Source organism: Pelobates fuscus, chromosome 4 (assembly GCF_036172605.1).
Source record: "Pelobates fuscus isolate aPelFus1 chromosome 4, aPelFus1.pri, whole genome shotgun sequence".
Lineage (NCBI taxonomy): Eukaryota > Metazoa > Chordata > Amphibia > Anura > Pelobatidae > Pelobates > Pelobates fuscus.
In genome coordinates this window covers 172,701,832-172,720,761 of record NC_086320.1, presented here as the reverse complement: position 1 = coordinate 172,720,761, position 18,930 = coordinate 172,701,832, and the positions used below count along the sequence as shown (strand labels likewise).

The following is an 18,930-nucleotide window of genomic DNA, read 5'->3' as shown; positions in this document are numbered from 1 at the left end:
AGAAACAAGACGTTATCAAATAAATCATATCTTTATTTAACCAGTATGATGTGCTTCTCCAACCATTGGGGGCCCACTAAAAAAAGATAAAGACACAAATCTGCTTCCTAACCCAGGAATTAAGAACCACTAGTCTTACTCATGCCTCCCACTCGCTCCTGTTTTTTGAAGATACATTCCCCTTTTTCCACTTTAATACTCTGTTCTTCCTTTTTTTTTTACCAGGAGTACAGGATGTGTATTGCACATGATAATAAAGAGTTACACAACAACATTAATGCAACAAGTGTTTAAATTGCATGAAGATTGTGGCTTGTAACCAGAAATTATTGCTGTTTTAAATAACTCAATTTCATATGTATGTATTTATGGGTTTTGAACTCACCTAAACATTATTGCAGAAGCAGTAACCTGTAGAAATTAATTAACTGAAATGTAAGACTATGGATAAGGGAAGTAAACCACTACCATGTAACGCCTAACAAAATTGGCGTCACTGGTATAGGTAAACTTGCCCAGTGCCTAATGGAGACTCCAGAAGTCTCCAGGGGCCTAGCCCCAGGTTATATAGAAGAAAAAAGAAAAAAAACAGAACAAACAGCTGCAAAAAGCAGATGTATCGGACTCCATATAACTGGAAATGATCAAGTAGTCAAACAAAAAATAAAGATAATGAAAATAAAAAATGCTAAATATCCCTGTGAAAATAGAACTAAAAAATAGGTAGGAATATGGTATTATATCATGTGCCCCTAATAGTATATATGAGTCTATATAGGCAGAATAACACACCAAATTGAGCTTTAATACATCATGCTCTATGTGGTCTCTGCTATATATGGTTACTATATCTAATGAGAAAAAAGAAAAAGGGGGGCAAAAAGAATATATTAGTAAATACCCAATAGCTACCACTTAATAAAGTCTCCAAATTGTAGAGATACTAAATTCCTCCAAAAAAGATCCCAAAAAATATATATGGGCTAATATAATAGTCTTGCAGAATCAATATACAAAATATTAGAGATATAAGACGAGGTTGTAAATATATACAATATAGAGAGATAGAGAATATAGATATCGTGAAGCTTAGAGTGCTCACGGCATATCTATAGACAGAGTAAATAATCAGAACGGATATACAAGACAAAAGTAACTGAAGCTGCTTAACAGTAGCAGCCTAAATAGCAACAATGTTCCTGATTGTGGAAATACTATATAATCCGCTGGCTACATATACTCAACCTTCTAACAGTGGTAGAAATAGATACCTATCTATTCAAACATAGAACGAGGACAAGTGAAATCAATTACAGTGTCATACTCTGAATAAGTGAGCAAATGTGATGTCTAAAAAAAGACAATGAAACGCCTGACGCGCATTTCGGTGCTGTTGCAAGCACCTTCGTCAGAGGCAAATGAGATACTGCTCGACGAGTCCTTGAAGTACCCTGTGTAATGAATCCGTTAGCCAATAGACGTCCTACCTTAATAGGGGGCGTGGCCAAACATTTCCCGCGCCGAATAGACCTATTCTGCATGATTAGCTCCATGACGTTAGAGAGAGTGGGACGGACATAGTATACCTATTAGAATAAGCTCCTCCCACTTAGCTCAGTGTATGGAAACCCTGTACTTACTATTTTAAGACATTATATAATTCATAATAGGGCTTAATAGGCAGTATAAATGAATATTTGTTATAAATCCAGATGGTTCATAGATATGCTGTAGAAAAATAAGGCATATCTATTAGATATAGAATTTATACAGTAAAATAACAGTAACAATATACAAACACATATTACCTTTGTGGTGTTCATACATTATATCTGTTGTAACAATCAAATATATATATATATATATTTGACCAAAATAGTTTTGATATATAGATATATTCATCAGGGATTAATAACTATATATGAGGTAGAGAAGCTACTTTATATATAGTAATGGGATACTGGATTACATATATTATAGATGAGCAGAATCAAAAAGGAAAAAAACAGCATAAGTAAAGCAAAACAAATTATATGCATCAAACAATGTTTGAAACTACTTTTATGTAATAAATAGTTGAATCATGTAATGTAACAACCATATTTTAGTCAGAGATAAATGGTGTGAATGAAAAACCCTCGTTAAGACCCATGGGGGAGAGAGTTTCTAATTTATATATCCAAAGACTCTCTCTTTGTAGGAGTTTTTTATCAAGGTCACCTCCCCTCAGGCCAAGTGTAACTTTTTCAATTCCGCAAAAGCGTATATTTTGTGCGGAGCCTCCATGATGGAGTTTTAAATGTTTTGAAATAGGAGTATCAACTAATCTCCTAGGGTTAACTGATGTAATGTGTTCTCGGATCCTCTGTTTGAATGCACGGATCGTCTTGCCCACGTACATTTTTTTGCACGAACAGGTTAGTAGATAGATTAATCCAGTGGTTTGACAATTAAAAAACGTTTTAATGTCAAACTCATGTGTATTTGTAGAGTTCGAAATCTTCTTGGATGGACGTAGTATAAATTTGCATGATTTGCATCTACCGCATTGATACGTTCCAAATACTGAGGATTTCAGCCATGTGGACTTAGTAGATGGGGATCTTAGATGATTTGGAACTAACATATCTTTGATGTTTCTTCCTCGTCTTGCTGTGACTGATGCATATGGTGTAATGACTTTCTGTAGATGGTGATCTTGTAGAAGAAGTGGCCAAAATCTATTAAGAATTTTAAGCGTTGGGTGCCAACCCGCATCAAAATTACCTATGCATCTTATCAATTGTGTGTTTTCACTTCCATGTTTCTCTAGCAAGAGAGTTTCTCTGTCTGTCATCAGGGCTCGTTAGTATGCATTTTTCAAGCATCTATTAGGATAACCTTTCCTTTTGAACTGCTCCTTTAAAGTCTTTGCTTTATTCTTAAAGTCTTCGACCGTAGAGCAGTTACGGCGTAAATGCAGATAATGACCCACTGGTATCCCTCTTTTAAGGGGAAGTGGATGGTAACTCTCCCAATTTAAGAGGTTATTTGTCGAGGTTGGTTTCTTAAAGAGGGTAGTGGTCACATTCCCCTGGTCAGTAATCATAATCGAGATGTCCAAGAAATTTATGGCCCTGCCACCCATTTCATAGGTCAATTTCAAATTAATGTCATTATGATTTAGAGTATGTACAAATTCCTTAAAAAGCTCAGTGGTGCCAGTCCACACTATTACTATATCGTCGATATAGCGCTTCCAAATCTTGCCATATTGGGTGTATTCCATCAAAGAGGTACCAAAGACTATGGTCTTCTCCCACCACCCTAGGTGGAGGTTGGCATCTGAGGGGCACAAGCCGTCCCCATAGCTGTCCCTCTCACCTGATGGTAGTATTTCCCCTGGAACATAAAATAATTATGCGTCGAGATGTATTTCATAAGATCTTGAACAAATTGATTGTGTCTCTTTGAGGTGGTTAGATTATTGTCTAGATGTGCCTTTAAGTGTGTCAACCCTATATCATGTGGAATGGAACTATAAAGCCCCTCCACACAATTGCATTTTCTGGGAGATTAATCCCTTCAGAGTATGTTTAGTGTCTCTTAGATATGATGGTAGATCCATGACAATTTTTCGTATGATCTGATCAACATACAGACTCACATTCTGTGTTAAATTTGAATTGCCAGAGACAATAGGTCTTCCGTTTATTATTGGCTGTTGTTTGTGTACTTAAGGTAGCGAATAGAAGGTTGCAACCACTGGATTTTTAATGTACATAAAAAGATATTCATCTCCAGAAACGGAGTGACGGGGACATTGCTTCATCCAAGATGAGTTCGACGAGTTCGACGAGATATCTCTTTGTAGGATTATTACCCAATATCTCATATGTCTTCATCTTGAAGTATCCTATGTGCCATAGACACACATTCGTTTCTATCAAGAATAACCAGGTTCCCACCTTTGTCCGAGGGTTTAAGAATAATCTCTTCTATGCCTTGTAAATGTTTCAATGATTTACGCTCTTGGGGAGTGATGTTACTATATGGAGAAACATCAAACTCTCTTTTATCCAAGTTCTCTATTTCATTGCAAGTTAGCTCATCAAACAAATCAATATACTTAAATTCGGCCAAATATGGTGTAAATGTGCTCTTCTTTTTAAGTTGTGTAAATGGTGCTTGTGCATTCGTTTGTGTTTCATTGCTTGATAAAAGTTCAACTAGTGTATCTAGCAATTCAATATCTGATGATTGTAACCCCACATTTTTGTCTCTCCTTTCGTCTTTAATACGATGGAACTTATGTAGAGCTAACTTTTTGCAAAGAGATGTATGTCTTTTGTCCAGTTGAATTTGTCAAACTCGGATACTGGAACAAAAGACAGACCGCATGTGAGTACTTGGGTTTCAGATGTAGAGAGTTGGTATTTTGAAAGGTTGATGATTTGATTAGAGTCTAATACCTTCTCCTTCGGAAGGTGTGTGGGGGTCTGGAGCGACTCCGTGTCTGGGGTACTAAATTGTTCTCCATGCTCGGACGTCCTAAAAAAGATACACCTCTTTTTAAGATGCTTTTGGTATTGCCTTCTCTATATGTGTTGTCTACTTTTGTATTGTCTGATTCAGATCCACTAGTTTCATATTCAGATGTGGAAATTGTTTCAGAGAGGCTTTTCTTAAATCTCTTGCTCCGTCTATAGACATTCCCAGTTTTAAAGTCACCGCTATCTCTAATGTATTTAGAATGTACGTGGGCAAGACGATCCGTGCATTCAAACAGAGGATCCGAGAACACATTACATCAGTTAACCCTAGGAGATTAGTTGATACTCCTATTTCAAAACATTTAAAACTCCATCATGGAGGCTCCGCACAAAATATACGCTTTTGCGGAATTGAAAAAGTTACACTTGGCCCGAGGGGAGGTGACCTTGATAAAAAAAACTCCTACAAAGAGAGAGTCTTTGGATATATAAATTAAAAACTCTCTCCCCATGGGTCTTAACGAGGGTTTTTCATTCACACCATGTATCTCTGACTAAAATATGATTGTTACATTACATGATTCAACTATTTATTACATATAAGTAGTTTCAAACATTGTTTGATGTATATAATTTGTTTTGCTTTAATTACGTATGCTGTTTTTTTCCTTTTTGATTCTGCTCATCTATAATATATGTAGTCCAGTATCCCATTACACTATATATAAAGTAGCTTCTCTACCTCATATATAGTTATTAATCCCTGATGAATATATCTATATATCAAAGCTATTTTGGTCAATTATATATATATATATATATATATATATATATATATATTTGATTGTTACAACAGATATAATGTATGAGCACCACAAAGGTAATATGTGTATGTATATTGTTACTGTTATTTTACTGTATAAATTCTATATCTAATAGATATGCCTTATTTTTTCAGCATATCTATGAACCATCTGGATTTATAACATTATAACAAATATTAATTTATACTGCCTATTAAGCCATATTATGAATTATATAATGTCTTAAAATAGTAAGTACAGGGTTTCCATACACGGAGGAAAGTGGGAGGAGCTTATTCTAGTAGGTATACTATGTCCGTCCCACTCTCTCTGACGTCATGGAGCTAATCATGCAGAATAGGTCTATTCGGCGCGGGAAATGTTTGGCCACGCCCCCTATTAAGGTAGGACGTCTATTGGCTAACAGATTCATTACACAGAGTACTTCAAGGACTCGTCGAGCAGTATCTCATTTGCCTCTGACGAAGGTGCTTGCAACAGCACCGAAACGCGCGTCAGGCGTTTCATTGTCTTTTTTTAGACATCACATTTGCTCACTTATTCAGAGTATGACACTGTAATTGATTTCACTTGTCCTCGTTCTATGTTTGAATAGATATGTATCTATTTCTACCACTGTTAGAAGGTTGAGTATATGTAGCCAGCGGATTATATAGTATTTCCACAATCAGGAACATTGTTGTTCCTATTTAGGCTGCTACTAGTCTGTTAAGCAGCTTCAGTTACTTTTGTCTTGTATATCCGTTCTGACTATTTACTCTGTCTATAGATATGCCGTGAGCACTCTAAGCTTCACGATATATATATTCTCTATCTCTCTATATTGTATATATTTACAACCTCGTCTTATTTCTCTAATATTTTGTATATTGATTCTTTGAGACTATTATATTAGCCCATATATATTTTTTGGGATCTTTTTTGGAGGAATTTAGTATCTCTACAATTTGGAGACTTTATTAAGTGGTAGCTATTGGGTATTTACTAGTATATTCTTTTTGCCCCCCTTTTTCTTTTTTCTCATAAGCAAAAATATATAGCAGAGGCCACATAGAGCATGATGTATTAAAGCTCAATTTGGTATGTTATTCTGCCTATATAGATTAATATATACTATTAGGGGCACATGATATAATACCATATTCCTATCTATTTTTTAGTTCTATTTTCACAGGGATATTTAGCATTTTTTATTTTCATTATCTTTATTTTTTGTTTGACTACTTGATCATTTCCAGTTATATGCAGTCCGATCTGCTTTTTGCAGCTGTTTGTTCTGTTTTTTTCTTTTTTCTTTTAACTGACATGTATAAAACTAATACGGTGTATGAAATATCCATTTTCTGCTTGATTGAGTGGACATTGACTGCGGTCTCAAAATGGGTTGTAATGCAAGTTTTAAGTATATGTATAAAGTAAAAAGTACATTTATAGCAATATCTACTTGGCAAAATATTGGTCCCACAAATAAATAGAACAGTATATAACTTACAGCATACTTTTATGCAGTGTACATATAAATTCCAAGATATTCAAATGAGGATTCATTCAATTTCAAATTTGATTCTATGATGTTGTATATAGACCCATTTTTTTCTTTGCAGATGACTGCTTATTACGTAAAAATTTAATGACTGAGATCATAAGAAGACACCTTTGTTTTGTTATTGGTTTAGGTTATGCCCCACTTAAAAAAAAAGACATTAAATGTAACTGTTATCCAGAACCAGGACAGTCTCCTTTCTTCTAAGATCATCATTCATGATGATCTAGGTCCAATTAAATGCTTCTTTTGAAAAAGCATCGGGGACCTGCTGCAAATGCATGTCAATCACTGCGCCCCACCTATCTGATGCTTCATATAGAGAACCATTGAATCCAATACTTTTCTATGTGACGCATTGGACGCATTTGAAATGAAAATGCTGGACATGATGAGCTTTGATTTGATAGTTCTTAAGGAGGAAGTGCGTCGAGCAGCTGTCTGTCTGGCAACAATGAGAAACTTGTTTTCTGACAAGTGTAAGCATTGCAGTTTCTCATTCTACATTGCCAGTGAAAAAAAGGGCAACATTTGTGCACCAAAACCACTACATTAAGCATGCAGTGGTTTTGGTGCACAGAATGCAACTTGAATACTCCAGTTTTAATTAAATAGCCATATTAATATATATGTACATGATTGAAAAAGCTGCAAAATCAGTTCCTTGGACTGATATACACTGTCTGAGGTATCCTTTAATTATTTGTTCACTTATTATTTTATGAAGTGCATGCTCACTCCGTGTACGCTGTAAATTAGTTTCTGCCGCATGTTTTACAATAAATCTAAAAGCAGTATGAATTTTTGTTTTGGAAAATAAATTAGGTGCTATATTACCCAACCATGCATGCGAAAAAGTACCTTTTTTTATTTATACCATCTAGTGTTTCTAATTTTAGTTCTTAGCAGTAGGAGATTGTATAAACGTTCTTGCTAAAAACAGGAAGTGTGGTTAAATAGGTGGGCACGTTCCAAAAGTGTTTCCAAAATTTGGTGACTGAAAGACAATATGACGTCGTTTCAGAATACTGAATGGAGGTTAGAACAAATAAACATTTTTTTCTTGATTTTTGCAAATGTTAGGCGGTTTACGTGTAGCTGCACACGTTAGAGATGTATTTATTAAATACCAAACTAATGAATTGAAAGCCAAATTTGAAGCTGAAATAGCCAAGCGGGTATTTATTTATTTATTAATTTAAGTTGAAGAATATTTTGAAAGTCGTCATTTAGCTATGAACTTTTCAATTCATTAAACTTTTGTTAGTGAAGAAAAGCATTTAACATAGTATTTGGTGTGTCAAGTACAGCATCACCTATCTGAGCAGGTTGTAGTAGATATGGTGCCTAGACTGACTCTTTTGGACTTATTAATAAGTAGTATTTTTGAATGCTCACATTTTTTTTTATTAAAAACAAATATGTTTTGCAGAATGCTGCATTATAAAATAAAAAATAAAAAAAAAAATCAATTTTTCAATTTGACACCTCCCATGTAATACTATTAAAACGTGTAATAAGATATTAAAAACAGAGACTTATCTAAGGCTTCGATAATGCCCATTCGGCATAATATATTTGAGTAAATTATCATATATATAGTCCAGCGATACTACAGTCCTCAAATTAAAATGATTCTTTTAATTTGATGATTATGACCTGTCTTCAGTGGCCATTATCATGTATTCAATTATTTAGTCTCCGTAACATAAAAATAAACTACCTATTCGGACACACTGTATCTGCGGCTGCATAACATCTCTTTCTCATTCATTTAATTTGCTCATATTAACAAGAAGGAAAGAATAATAAACAAATAATAAAACATGTTTCTGAAAAACTTGATGTCAGACTTCCTAGCCACAAGCAAAATGTTTCCTTGGGGTTTTGATGTTTATATATTTAGTAGAAAAAAGCAGCGATGCACACACAGTAAGCCGAAGAAAGGAAGGAAATGTTTATCAGGGTTTTTCTCGTAGAGTCTTGCTGTTTATTGTATTGGTGATTGATTAGGATTTACTGGAAACTGGTTCTGACTTATGGAGTAAAATGTGAACTTGTTATTCTTGACAGATAGCAGCTTTACTGTTCTCGTGGGGAAACCCCAGTACTGACTTGTACCTTTGTCAGTAGACAAGTAGGCGAGAGGTGCTGATAATGGGACGTGTGGGTGGGGACAATTCTCACATATATGACTTCATTACCACCAGGTAACACTAATCAGCAGCTTAGGCTTCTGACCACCTGGTGAGTAAATTATTATTTAAAGGTTAGGGAATTCTACCCATTTAAAATATCATGAGAATTCAAATTGAATGTTTACATATTGTGCAAGCAGCATTTTGTGGTACCTTTGTCTATATTTTATATAACCGTTACTGTTTGCAGCTAGGTCACTGACGTTATAAAAATTAAGAACACACACACATATTTATAAATACATATATGAAATGAATGATCCCATACATACCTGCTATCCCATGTATTGCTATAGTAGAAGATTGGATAAAAGAACAACCAGCCTAGGTTATTATTTGTTTTGCTAGTCTTGTGCATAGAGATAGGTTGCCCATGTTCAGCTGCAAATCTTTGCATATGTGAAATACATGATGATCTGCATGCATTATTAGGTGATTCTCCACTTTTTCAAGCTACTTACCATACCCAGTAATTATTGCCATATGACTAAATACATTTAATTTAAAAAATAATAATAATAAGGCATTCTTACAATGGTTCGGATCTATTTCATAGAAAAAAGATGGAAAATAAGTTAACTGTAATCAATATTGCAACATTCAGAGGCATACACTGACACATCTGTATAAAAGGAAAACTATCATTAAAAATTTTTTAAAGTTGAAATACACTTTTTGTTGTTAGGAGTCTGAACAGAATGATGCCAGTCACCACCTATGGTTGTTTTTTTCTGATTTCTCATGTCAGTCAAATCTTTGTCATAGAGGCTATGGTGAAGTTTGGACTGAGAAGTGGGAGAAATACCTGTTTTTAGATAAAATGTTATGGTTCTAAGGAATGATGCGGGACATCAGAAAATGCAATATTTCTAAAACCTTTAAAGACTTGTTAATATGATATGCTTTTCAGTATCCTATGGACTTTCAGTTTGGAGTACATCTTTGCAGAGACAGATCCCCCCTCCTCATATACACAAACAAATGTTTGGTGTATGCAATTTGAAGCGTTAATGCGAACGTGTATGTGTGGGGAGGGGCTGTTTGTGGATAAGTGCTGTAGTGTGTGTGTTAATGGGGTAGGGACTATAGTCTTTGTTGGGGAAGATAAGGGGCCGTAGTGTGTATTTAAGAGGATAGGGACATTTTGTGTGTTTGTTGTTGAGGATAGCAGTCGTAGGGTTTGTTTGGGTGGAAATGGAGATGCAGAGTGTATGTGAGGAAATTGGGGTTGTAGATTATGTATGGGGGGGCAAATGAGTCCTGCAGTGCGCATTTGGGCTTTGGAGTACATTTTGGGGTAATATGGACTATTGTGTATGTTGAGTAGACAGTGTCTGTTATGTTTGCATTGATGGGCCATGGTTGGAGGGGGAAGAGGTATAGGGGCTGTAGTGAAGAGATAATGGCTATAGTGGAGGGACTGGGGGCTGTGAAGCGGGATAGGGTCTGTAGTGGGAATAAGGGCTCATTGGAAGATAGGGCCGTACTGGGAGGATAGGGGCTGTGGTGGGGGTGAGGGGCTGTAGTGGGAGGACATGAGCTGTAATGGGGGTATTGTGACTATAGTAGGAGAATGGGCAGGGCCGGATTAACATAGGGGCTGATGGAGCTGCTGCTCCAGGCCCAGGCCCATAAAATAGGCCTATTTAAAAAATATATATATTATTATTATTATATATTATTATCTTTTTTTTTTTTTTTTTTACACACTACTCTTAGCCACCTGACTGGTATTTTACCGTTATTTGAGGCTGCCTGGCCGGTGCCAATATTGCAGTAATACCGGCAATACAAATGCAGATATTTTTCTCAGTATAAACAGAGATTACTCTGCAATTCCAGCACCAGCCAGTAGGGGTCACTGTGTTTAGAGAGAGGCAAGGAAAGGAAATTACAGCATATCCCTCCCTGCCTCTCTCTACTCCCTGATCCGCGGGGGAGCAGCTACACGGCACAGTGAGTTCCGACAGCAGCTCCCAGCCTACAGAGACAGCCTACAGCTCAGGTAATTGAAGGTTGAAGGACACTGAGACACTAGGGGACACTGGGAGACCTGGGGATGCTGAGACAGATGGGAACGCTGTGAGACATAGGGACATTGGGAGACACTAGGGACACAGTGTTTCCATGTCTCCCAGTGTCCCCATGTCTCCCAGCCAGTGTCCCTAGTGTCTCGATTCTCCCAGTGTCTGTGTCCCTAGTGTCTCAGTGTCCCCATGGCTCCCAGTGTCCCCTATTCTTCCAGTGTCTGTGTCCCCATGTCTCCCAGTGTCCACATTTCTACCAGCCAGTGTCCCTAGTGTCTTAGTGTCCCCATGTCTCCCAGTGTTCCTCAGCCTCAGATGGCCCTCCACTACATACAACATTGCCACCATGGTATTCATGACCATTCTTCCTACCACTACATATGGACCGGTTCAAATAACAAAGGCATCATTCTTGGCCTCTGCACAACACTTACAACCATGATATTTTTATTCTACATTTGTTCATTCCATACATCCGTACCCCTCATACAGCCCTATTTTTTCCACTCTGCAACTCAGGACTTATATTGGGCACTTTCGCCCTTTTGCTACAATACATCTACACATGGCCCTTATTAGGCCTTCACTCCACACGGTTACATACGGCCCTCCTTGGGCAAACCACTACGATCCAATTTCGGCCCCCCATTTGGGCATTTACATACAACATTTTCCTGCTTACCAGGGGAAACTACAACCCTTTCATATCACATTCTACTATTCCGCACTGCCTTGCTAGGCCCACACATGTCCTCCCAATATGGCCCCTTTCTCAGCACACTCCCAAGAACCCAGAACCCCTCATTACGCAATTATACATATTCAGGCCTCTTTGATCTGTCTGTTTTACTTAAATTAGTATTACCCACACCTTCATCTAAGGCGCATACTACAACTTAATTCACTTCACGCTAATAAGCTAGAGATGTGACATACATGTTTTGGCGTTTAATTACTTAGGTTATTCTTTCTTACACATACTTCAGGTCCTTCTAGTAAAAGGTGGAAACTCATATCTAGATTCAGTTCAATCAGGTATCTCTTTTCCGTACTCGTATCTCTTTTTGTTTGGCCTAGGTATGTACTCATTATACATAAGTACCCTTATTCTAGGTTCCCACCATTCTTACTTATCAACCTGTTGTTAACGTATTAATCATTAACCACAACACAGGTACTTTATGTCAATTAGCACTCACACCATCCTGGACATATTCCCATTGTGTCTTTAGGTTCCTCTCTACGATATCTTTTCTCAAGCTCAACCTCACTAGTTGGGCAAGGTACGTATGTTTCAACATACTTTCTATCAATCCATTACGTTTCTAATCCTCTACATTTCTTAGATCAACTAGCTGCAAAGGGTTTGGTGCGGGCCATTTTCTAGTATATTCATAATTCAGTCCTGCGAGGCCAACACCCATCCTCACGCGGCGGTTTTCACCTATCGGCCCAACTCATAGCTAGAGCCTTGCTCCAAACTCTACAGGTTATTAGATAGGGCCTCACCTGTCACGTTCACTCATTTGAATCTCTTACTTGTCACCAAGAAGACAACATTTGCGCCACTTCTTTCTGTGGCCTCAGTTCCTTGGCCAAAATCACAGCAAGAGCTTCTCTGAGCCACGTGGCATTTAGCAAGGCCACACCTTCCCCTTGTATTGCTAATTTTTCATTCCCAAGTACCCCGCCAGACCCTCCACCCCAGCTAGTCCATTGTACTCTGGTGAAGTACCAGGATACCACTAACACAGTTCATTTTAATCCTGGACCGTTCCTAATTGCTGCTGAACTCATGCGTAAAGACTTACCGTTCCCAGCTACAGCACTGAAGCCCAGCTGTACAGACTCATGATTGCCAACTCTGAACTCCCCAGCCGGGTATCTGCGCCCATGCAATTATCACAGACAACATGGCAGAGATGCATGCTATGATGGCATCCATCCTTTCATCATAATTGATGATTCATGATAGTCTGGAGAATTAGTCTCCTAACTCAGGAGTTCCTATCCCTCACACGGAGTACCCCAATGTGTAACCGATGGTTTATCCACTATGGGTAACATCAGAAGTTACAGTCCAGCACACACTCCTTCTATTCACGTTATTTCACCAGTACATTTAGTTCTCCCATTATTAGGAACTACATATTGGTAGGCAAATACATTAATTTGGTCTTATCATAGATTGCCTCCCAAGACCTTGTAGATAACTATCAATTCCTTATTCCTTACTACACCTTGCCTGACTTCACCAATTCCCTTCAAAGTAGTTCCCTGCAACATGCCACAGAAGATGTCCCTGTGGCATTTGCACAATATTAAATGGTAGGGCCATTCCACCCATCTCTTGTCTGGGGTCCATAGCAGCCCTAAATTATTATTTGTATTTGTGGTGACCCTCTCATGGCTTGACTGTCTGTGACTGCCATACAACGATACATTATAATGACACATTTCTGACTGTTGAGAAAACTATTACCCATGAACCGTTTCATCCTGGGTATTCCGCTACCCCATAGGCCTATACATGTAAGATTACTACGTGCACATCTTGACTTATTGTCAATACAGCCCTGCCCCCCCCCCCCCCCCCGCAGACAGTGTCCAGTGTATCAGGAAAGACAGAGTCGTTCCCGTTTGTATCTCCAGTCTCTCCTTGGTTCTCTGTACTTTGCCATGTGCATTATACTGCAAGGTAACCCTTTATTTCCTGACTACCCTGCCTACTCCAGGTTTCCTACTGACAGTTGCACCATGGCAACACATGTTCGAGCAGACCTGTACATGTGGCTAATGTCCTACCCCACTGTAACGGGTAAGGCATGTTCATTCCCCCACTGACAAATGACTCCCCTGTTATTTTAGATTGGGTTTGCAGCCATTATCAAGGACAACTGGTTCCATGACACATGGCCCGCAGATACATTAAGCCTACTTTAGTAACCTACAGCTCTTGTTGTAGTATACTCCATCACAGCCACTGCACTGCTCTGGGGGTCCCATTGTGGGAGGAAGTCTTTCCATTACTACTCAAACACTACACTAATAGCAGTATGTAAAGTTACTTGACTGGTAGCAACACAGCAATTTTACCTTGTCTGCATACACATACCAGCCTGTCACAACATAGCAGCTGAAGCCTTGTCTCAATTCCATTTCGGGTATCCCACGGCTGCTTAAAGGACCACTATAGGCACCCAGACCACTTCAGCTCAATGAAGTGGTCTGGGTGCCTGGTCCATCTAGGATTAACCCTTTCTGCTGTAAACATAGCAGTTTCAGAGAAACTGCTATTTTTACCCATGGGTTAATCCAGCCTCTAGTGGCTGTCTCATTGACAGCCGCTAGAGGCGCTTCCGCGCTTCTCACTGTGATTTTCACAGTGAGAAGACGCCAGCGTCCATAGGAAAGCATTGAGAATGCTTTCCTATGGACTGGCTGAATGCACGCGCGGCTCTTGCCGTGCATGCGCATTCAGCCGATGACCGGGAAAGGAGGTGGAGAGTCCCCACCGCCGAGGGAGCCTGGCGGTGGAGAAAAATAAGTGATTTAACCGCTTCCTTTTTTATACCAACCATTTAAATACCAGAACTCTGGCCATTTTAATAGGTTCACTTCGGAATATCGAATCGGCAATCCGTACTCCATTGATACTATGGTGACATTCACATCCTTCAGCTACCTCAACCTTGAATTAGCTTACAAACACTTAAACTTATCTCATACTCACCGGTAGACATATCCCTACATACTATCAACAATAAATGGTGCCAGGTTAACATACTAGACCAATTGTCCGACACTCACAGGACTACACAGGCTTACGCTCTCTTTAAAGGTTACACGGTAACCACTCACTACATCGAATTCATCCTGTACGTCAGGACACAATTCATAAAAAGAATGACCCTTCAACATATTCAGGTCATTCTTTTAGAATAAGCACTGCTTCTGCAGCCTTTAGTAAACATCCCAGAGCACATCATAAACTCGGACATTGGAATCTTCTTCAAATACCAGATATCCCTCAAATGGAGAGGGAACTGAGACAGGTATTTAAAGTACTGGTTATGTAATGTCAACACGTATTAAGGATTAAACTGTTAACTTTTTACCATATTTTACAGGCCTACCCAAACGTTGTTTTCGGCACACCATAACCGACTTATACCACTACTATAACTCGGCTTATTGTCCCCGACTACAAATGGAAAGGCAGAGCCTGTAGTTGTGGGAGGGGTTGACCCGCCTATAAATTCACAGGCCTCCCCTTCCTCTGGGCCAAGACTTCCTGGTTCAACCCACCGCTCCCTTTATTAAGCATTTACTTAGTGACTCCTCTTTTACACCCGAACGTCGGTTTCGGCATACTACTACTATAACTCTGCTTATTGTCCCCGACTACAAATATATATATATATATATACAAATATTGCTCCAAACCAAAACAAGTAGAAGCCTTTCCATGTGTCTGACATGAAGTATGTTTATGTGTCTGACATGAAGTATGTTTTAGTAGAATGTATCCCTTTAATATGCAGTTTGCTGCAGTATAATTTCAAAAAGTGTTCGCAAGGTCATTTCTCAATGTGAAAGTAAACACTGTAACGGACTTCTTTAAAATGTACCCACAAGCCTAATTTTTTTACGGTTTTGTTTAAAACCAATACTACTACAGAAATGTCTCATAGGTAACCCCAAGCCATGAGAAGAAATAAAATGTAATTTAATTTAAATGACCTTTCTTCTAAGTGTCTGCTCTATCAAATTATTAAAACGTACTATTTCTTTTTTTTTTCCAGTTTATTACACTTATATATTTGTACACTGCATTTTGTACATACATCTTCTTAAAGAAACACCCCATTCACTGTGACCATGACAGCCTGCTATAGTGGTTATGGTGACAGCAGTGCCCTTGAATCAGACTAATCTATCAAACCATTTTACCCTTGATTTCGGCACTGCTTCAAATCTTTTTTCGAACTGGAGAGGATGGATGTCCTTGTAGGCATTAATTTATTGAATTAAAGAGTTTGATGAGCTCTCTCAGCCAAGTAAATAGTTATTGGTTTGAGCAACAGCCATCTGGCTTCTCTTGCTTAAGCATGCCCCAGCTTAGTGTCAGATTGAGCTTGATGTTACTTGGTATATTAATAGATATTTTCATGGAATAAGTTATTTTTATTACATTATAATGCTTTAATGACTTTTAATTAAAAAACTTTAAAGGTTAAAATTATTTGATGTACATAAAAACCTTTTAAACCCCTTAACGACCATGGACGAACTAGGTACATCCGACAAAAAATGGTTGGTAAGGACGCGGACGTACCTAGTACATCAGTAGCAAACAGGAGCCCTGGACTTACCTGGACCGGCGATCACGGTTGGGGGGGATAACCAGAGACCCCAGCAGTCCTCCTGCAGCAGCTCCGGCCACCCCGACGCTCCAGGGCCATGTGATCACCATGATCACATGGCTGCAATAGGAGTCTATGGAGCTGCCAACAGGGGGACTGTCTGAGCACACAAATCTGCACACCAGTCAAGCCATAAGACTTGCTTTTCCCATACATATATCTACATATATAGATGTAAAAAACTAATAAAATACGTACTTTGTAATACCTTTTTTATTGGACAAACAGAATTTTTTAATGACAAGGTTTCGGGAGAAACCTTAAAACCGTATCCCACATGTACAGGTCAAAGCTGGGTCCCCAAGGATGGCATAGCACGCCCACCGTCCTTAAGGGGTTAATTGTAATTTGAAGGACCTGCCTGACAACCCAGGCAGACAGTGCAGATAATTTAATTGGCAAGCCCTATATTTAACCCTGTAACTTTCCAAAACACCATAAAACCTTTACATGGGGGGTATTGTTATACTCTGGAGACTTCGCTGAACACAAATATGAGTGTTTAAAAAGTTAAACCTATGCCAACGATGATTCCACCAATAAAAGTGCAGTGTTTTTTTTAAAAATGCAAAAAACAAATAAAACCGCTAACTTTGGCCAGCGTTTGTGACTAAGTAGCTACTACAAAAGACTGCAATACCTAATTTTTAATAGCCTGGGTATAAATGGTTGCATGAGAAGAGTCAAAATACCCCAAGTTTAATACCTTAGGATGTCTTCTTTTAAAACATATATACATGTGAAGGGTTTTTCAGGGATTCCTGACAGAAATCAGGGTTACAATATAACTTTTGTTAATTTTGAAAACCAAAATATTTGGAAATCGCAAAGTGCTACTTGTACTTATTGCCCTATAACTTTCCACAAAAAAAGAAGCTAATAGCATGTTAACATTGAGTATTTCTAAACTCAGGACAAAATTTAGAAACTATTTAGCACGGGTGTTTTTTGGCGATTGTAGATGTGTTACAGATTTTGGGGGTCAAAGTTAGAAAAAGTGTGTTTAATTTTTTCATCTTGTTTTATAATTTATTTTATAGGTAATTATATGATATGATGAAAATAATGGCATCTTTAAAAAGACCATTTAATGGGGAGAAAAACTGTATATAATATGTGTGGGTACAGTAAATGAGTAAGAGGAAAATTACAGCTTAACACAAACACCGCAGAAATGTAAAAACAGCACTGGTCCTTCACGGTTACACAATTTAAAAACAGTCTGGCCACTAAGGGGTTAATACATATTTTTGCGAAGCTAGTTTAATACATCAACCCCACATCAATTTTTTTTTCTATTATATTTATTACAAGGCAATCATTAGTCTTCATATGCAAACTCTTAGAACCCTACCTAATCATTAAATTTTTTTTAGATTAGATATAGTGTCACCGCAAAACTAAATCATCTGTGATTTCAGTTTGTGTCTCTTGCTGAATGACTAAGCAAGACAGTTTTTTGCAGATTTCATCTGTGTAGCAAGCACTTCTTTATTCAATTCAACTTTAAGAATTTATGTTAAAAGTTAAAGGATTCTAACATGTATAGCTTGGAGGAAAGACAAGACGGGGGGGATATGACAGAAACATTTAATTACATAAAGGGAATCAACACAGTAAAGAAGGAGACTATATTTAAAAGAAGAAAAACTGCCACCACAAGAGGACATAGTCTTAAATTAGAGGGGCAAAGGTTTAAAAATAATTTCAGGAAGTATTACTTTACTGAGAGGGTAGTGGATGCATGGAATAGCCTTCCAGCTGAAGTGGTAGAGGTTAACACAGTAAAGGAGTTTAAGCATGCGTGGGATAGGCATAAGGCTATTCTAGCTATATGATAATGCCAGGGACTAATAAAAGTATTTCGAAATATTGGGCAGACTAGATGGGCCGAATGGTTCTTATCTGCCGTCACATTCTATGTTTCTATGTCCATTAAAGAAAATATTTTAAACTCTGAAAGTACTCCATTTCAGAACTTTATTTTTATTTCATTGTAAAGCACGTTCATTACAGTTTCCAAATAGTCTGTGTATAAGTGATTGCATGAATTTTGAGATTCCAACAAATGTGATAATAAATGTATCTTTTTGTGTTTTATTTTTACACAGGTGTCAGAAACTATTTGAAGGAGGCGCTAGTGAATATTATTGCTGTGCATGCAGAGGTAACCTTTTTTAATTTGATTTGTTAAATTTTTGTTTTAGTAAATATTTTAGGAGACAGGATTGTGTATTGAAAAAGCTAAATGTATGATTTAATTTTTTTTCCATGTTTTTTCCAGATATGTTTAGAGCCTGGCTATTTGAGCCTAATTAATGCAGTTTGGTTTCGTATTCACAACTATACACTGATTAGTAAATAAACCCTATATTTTGTTGATTTGAACCAGTCACCCAGGCATACCATTTCAGTTGCAGTTTTCAATTGTACTCTTTTT

General features: G+C 37.8%; 1 protein-coding gene across 3 annotated transcripts in view; it reads left to right on the top strand.

Annotated features, from left to right (window-relative positions):
* The window catches only part of EXOC2 (exocyst complex component 2), a 269,142-nt gene that overhangs the window by 228,397 nt on the left and 21,815 nt on the right, over positions 1-18,930 (top strand). For all 3 annotated transcript variants that reach the window (XR_010090747.1, XM_063451784.1, XM_063451783.1), the window contains one exon: positions 18,602-18,657. Coding sequence is in view for 2 of the 3 variants with exons in the window: in XM_063451784.1 (XP_063307854.1) it covers positions 18,602-18,657 (56 nt within the window). In the remaining variant the exon portion in view is untranslated. The remainder of the gene's footprint in view (positions 1-18,601; positions 18,658-18,930) is intronic.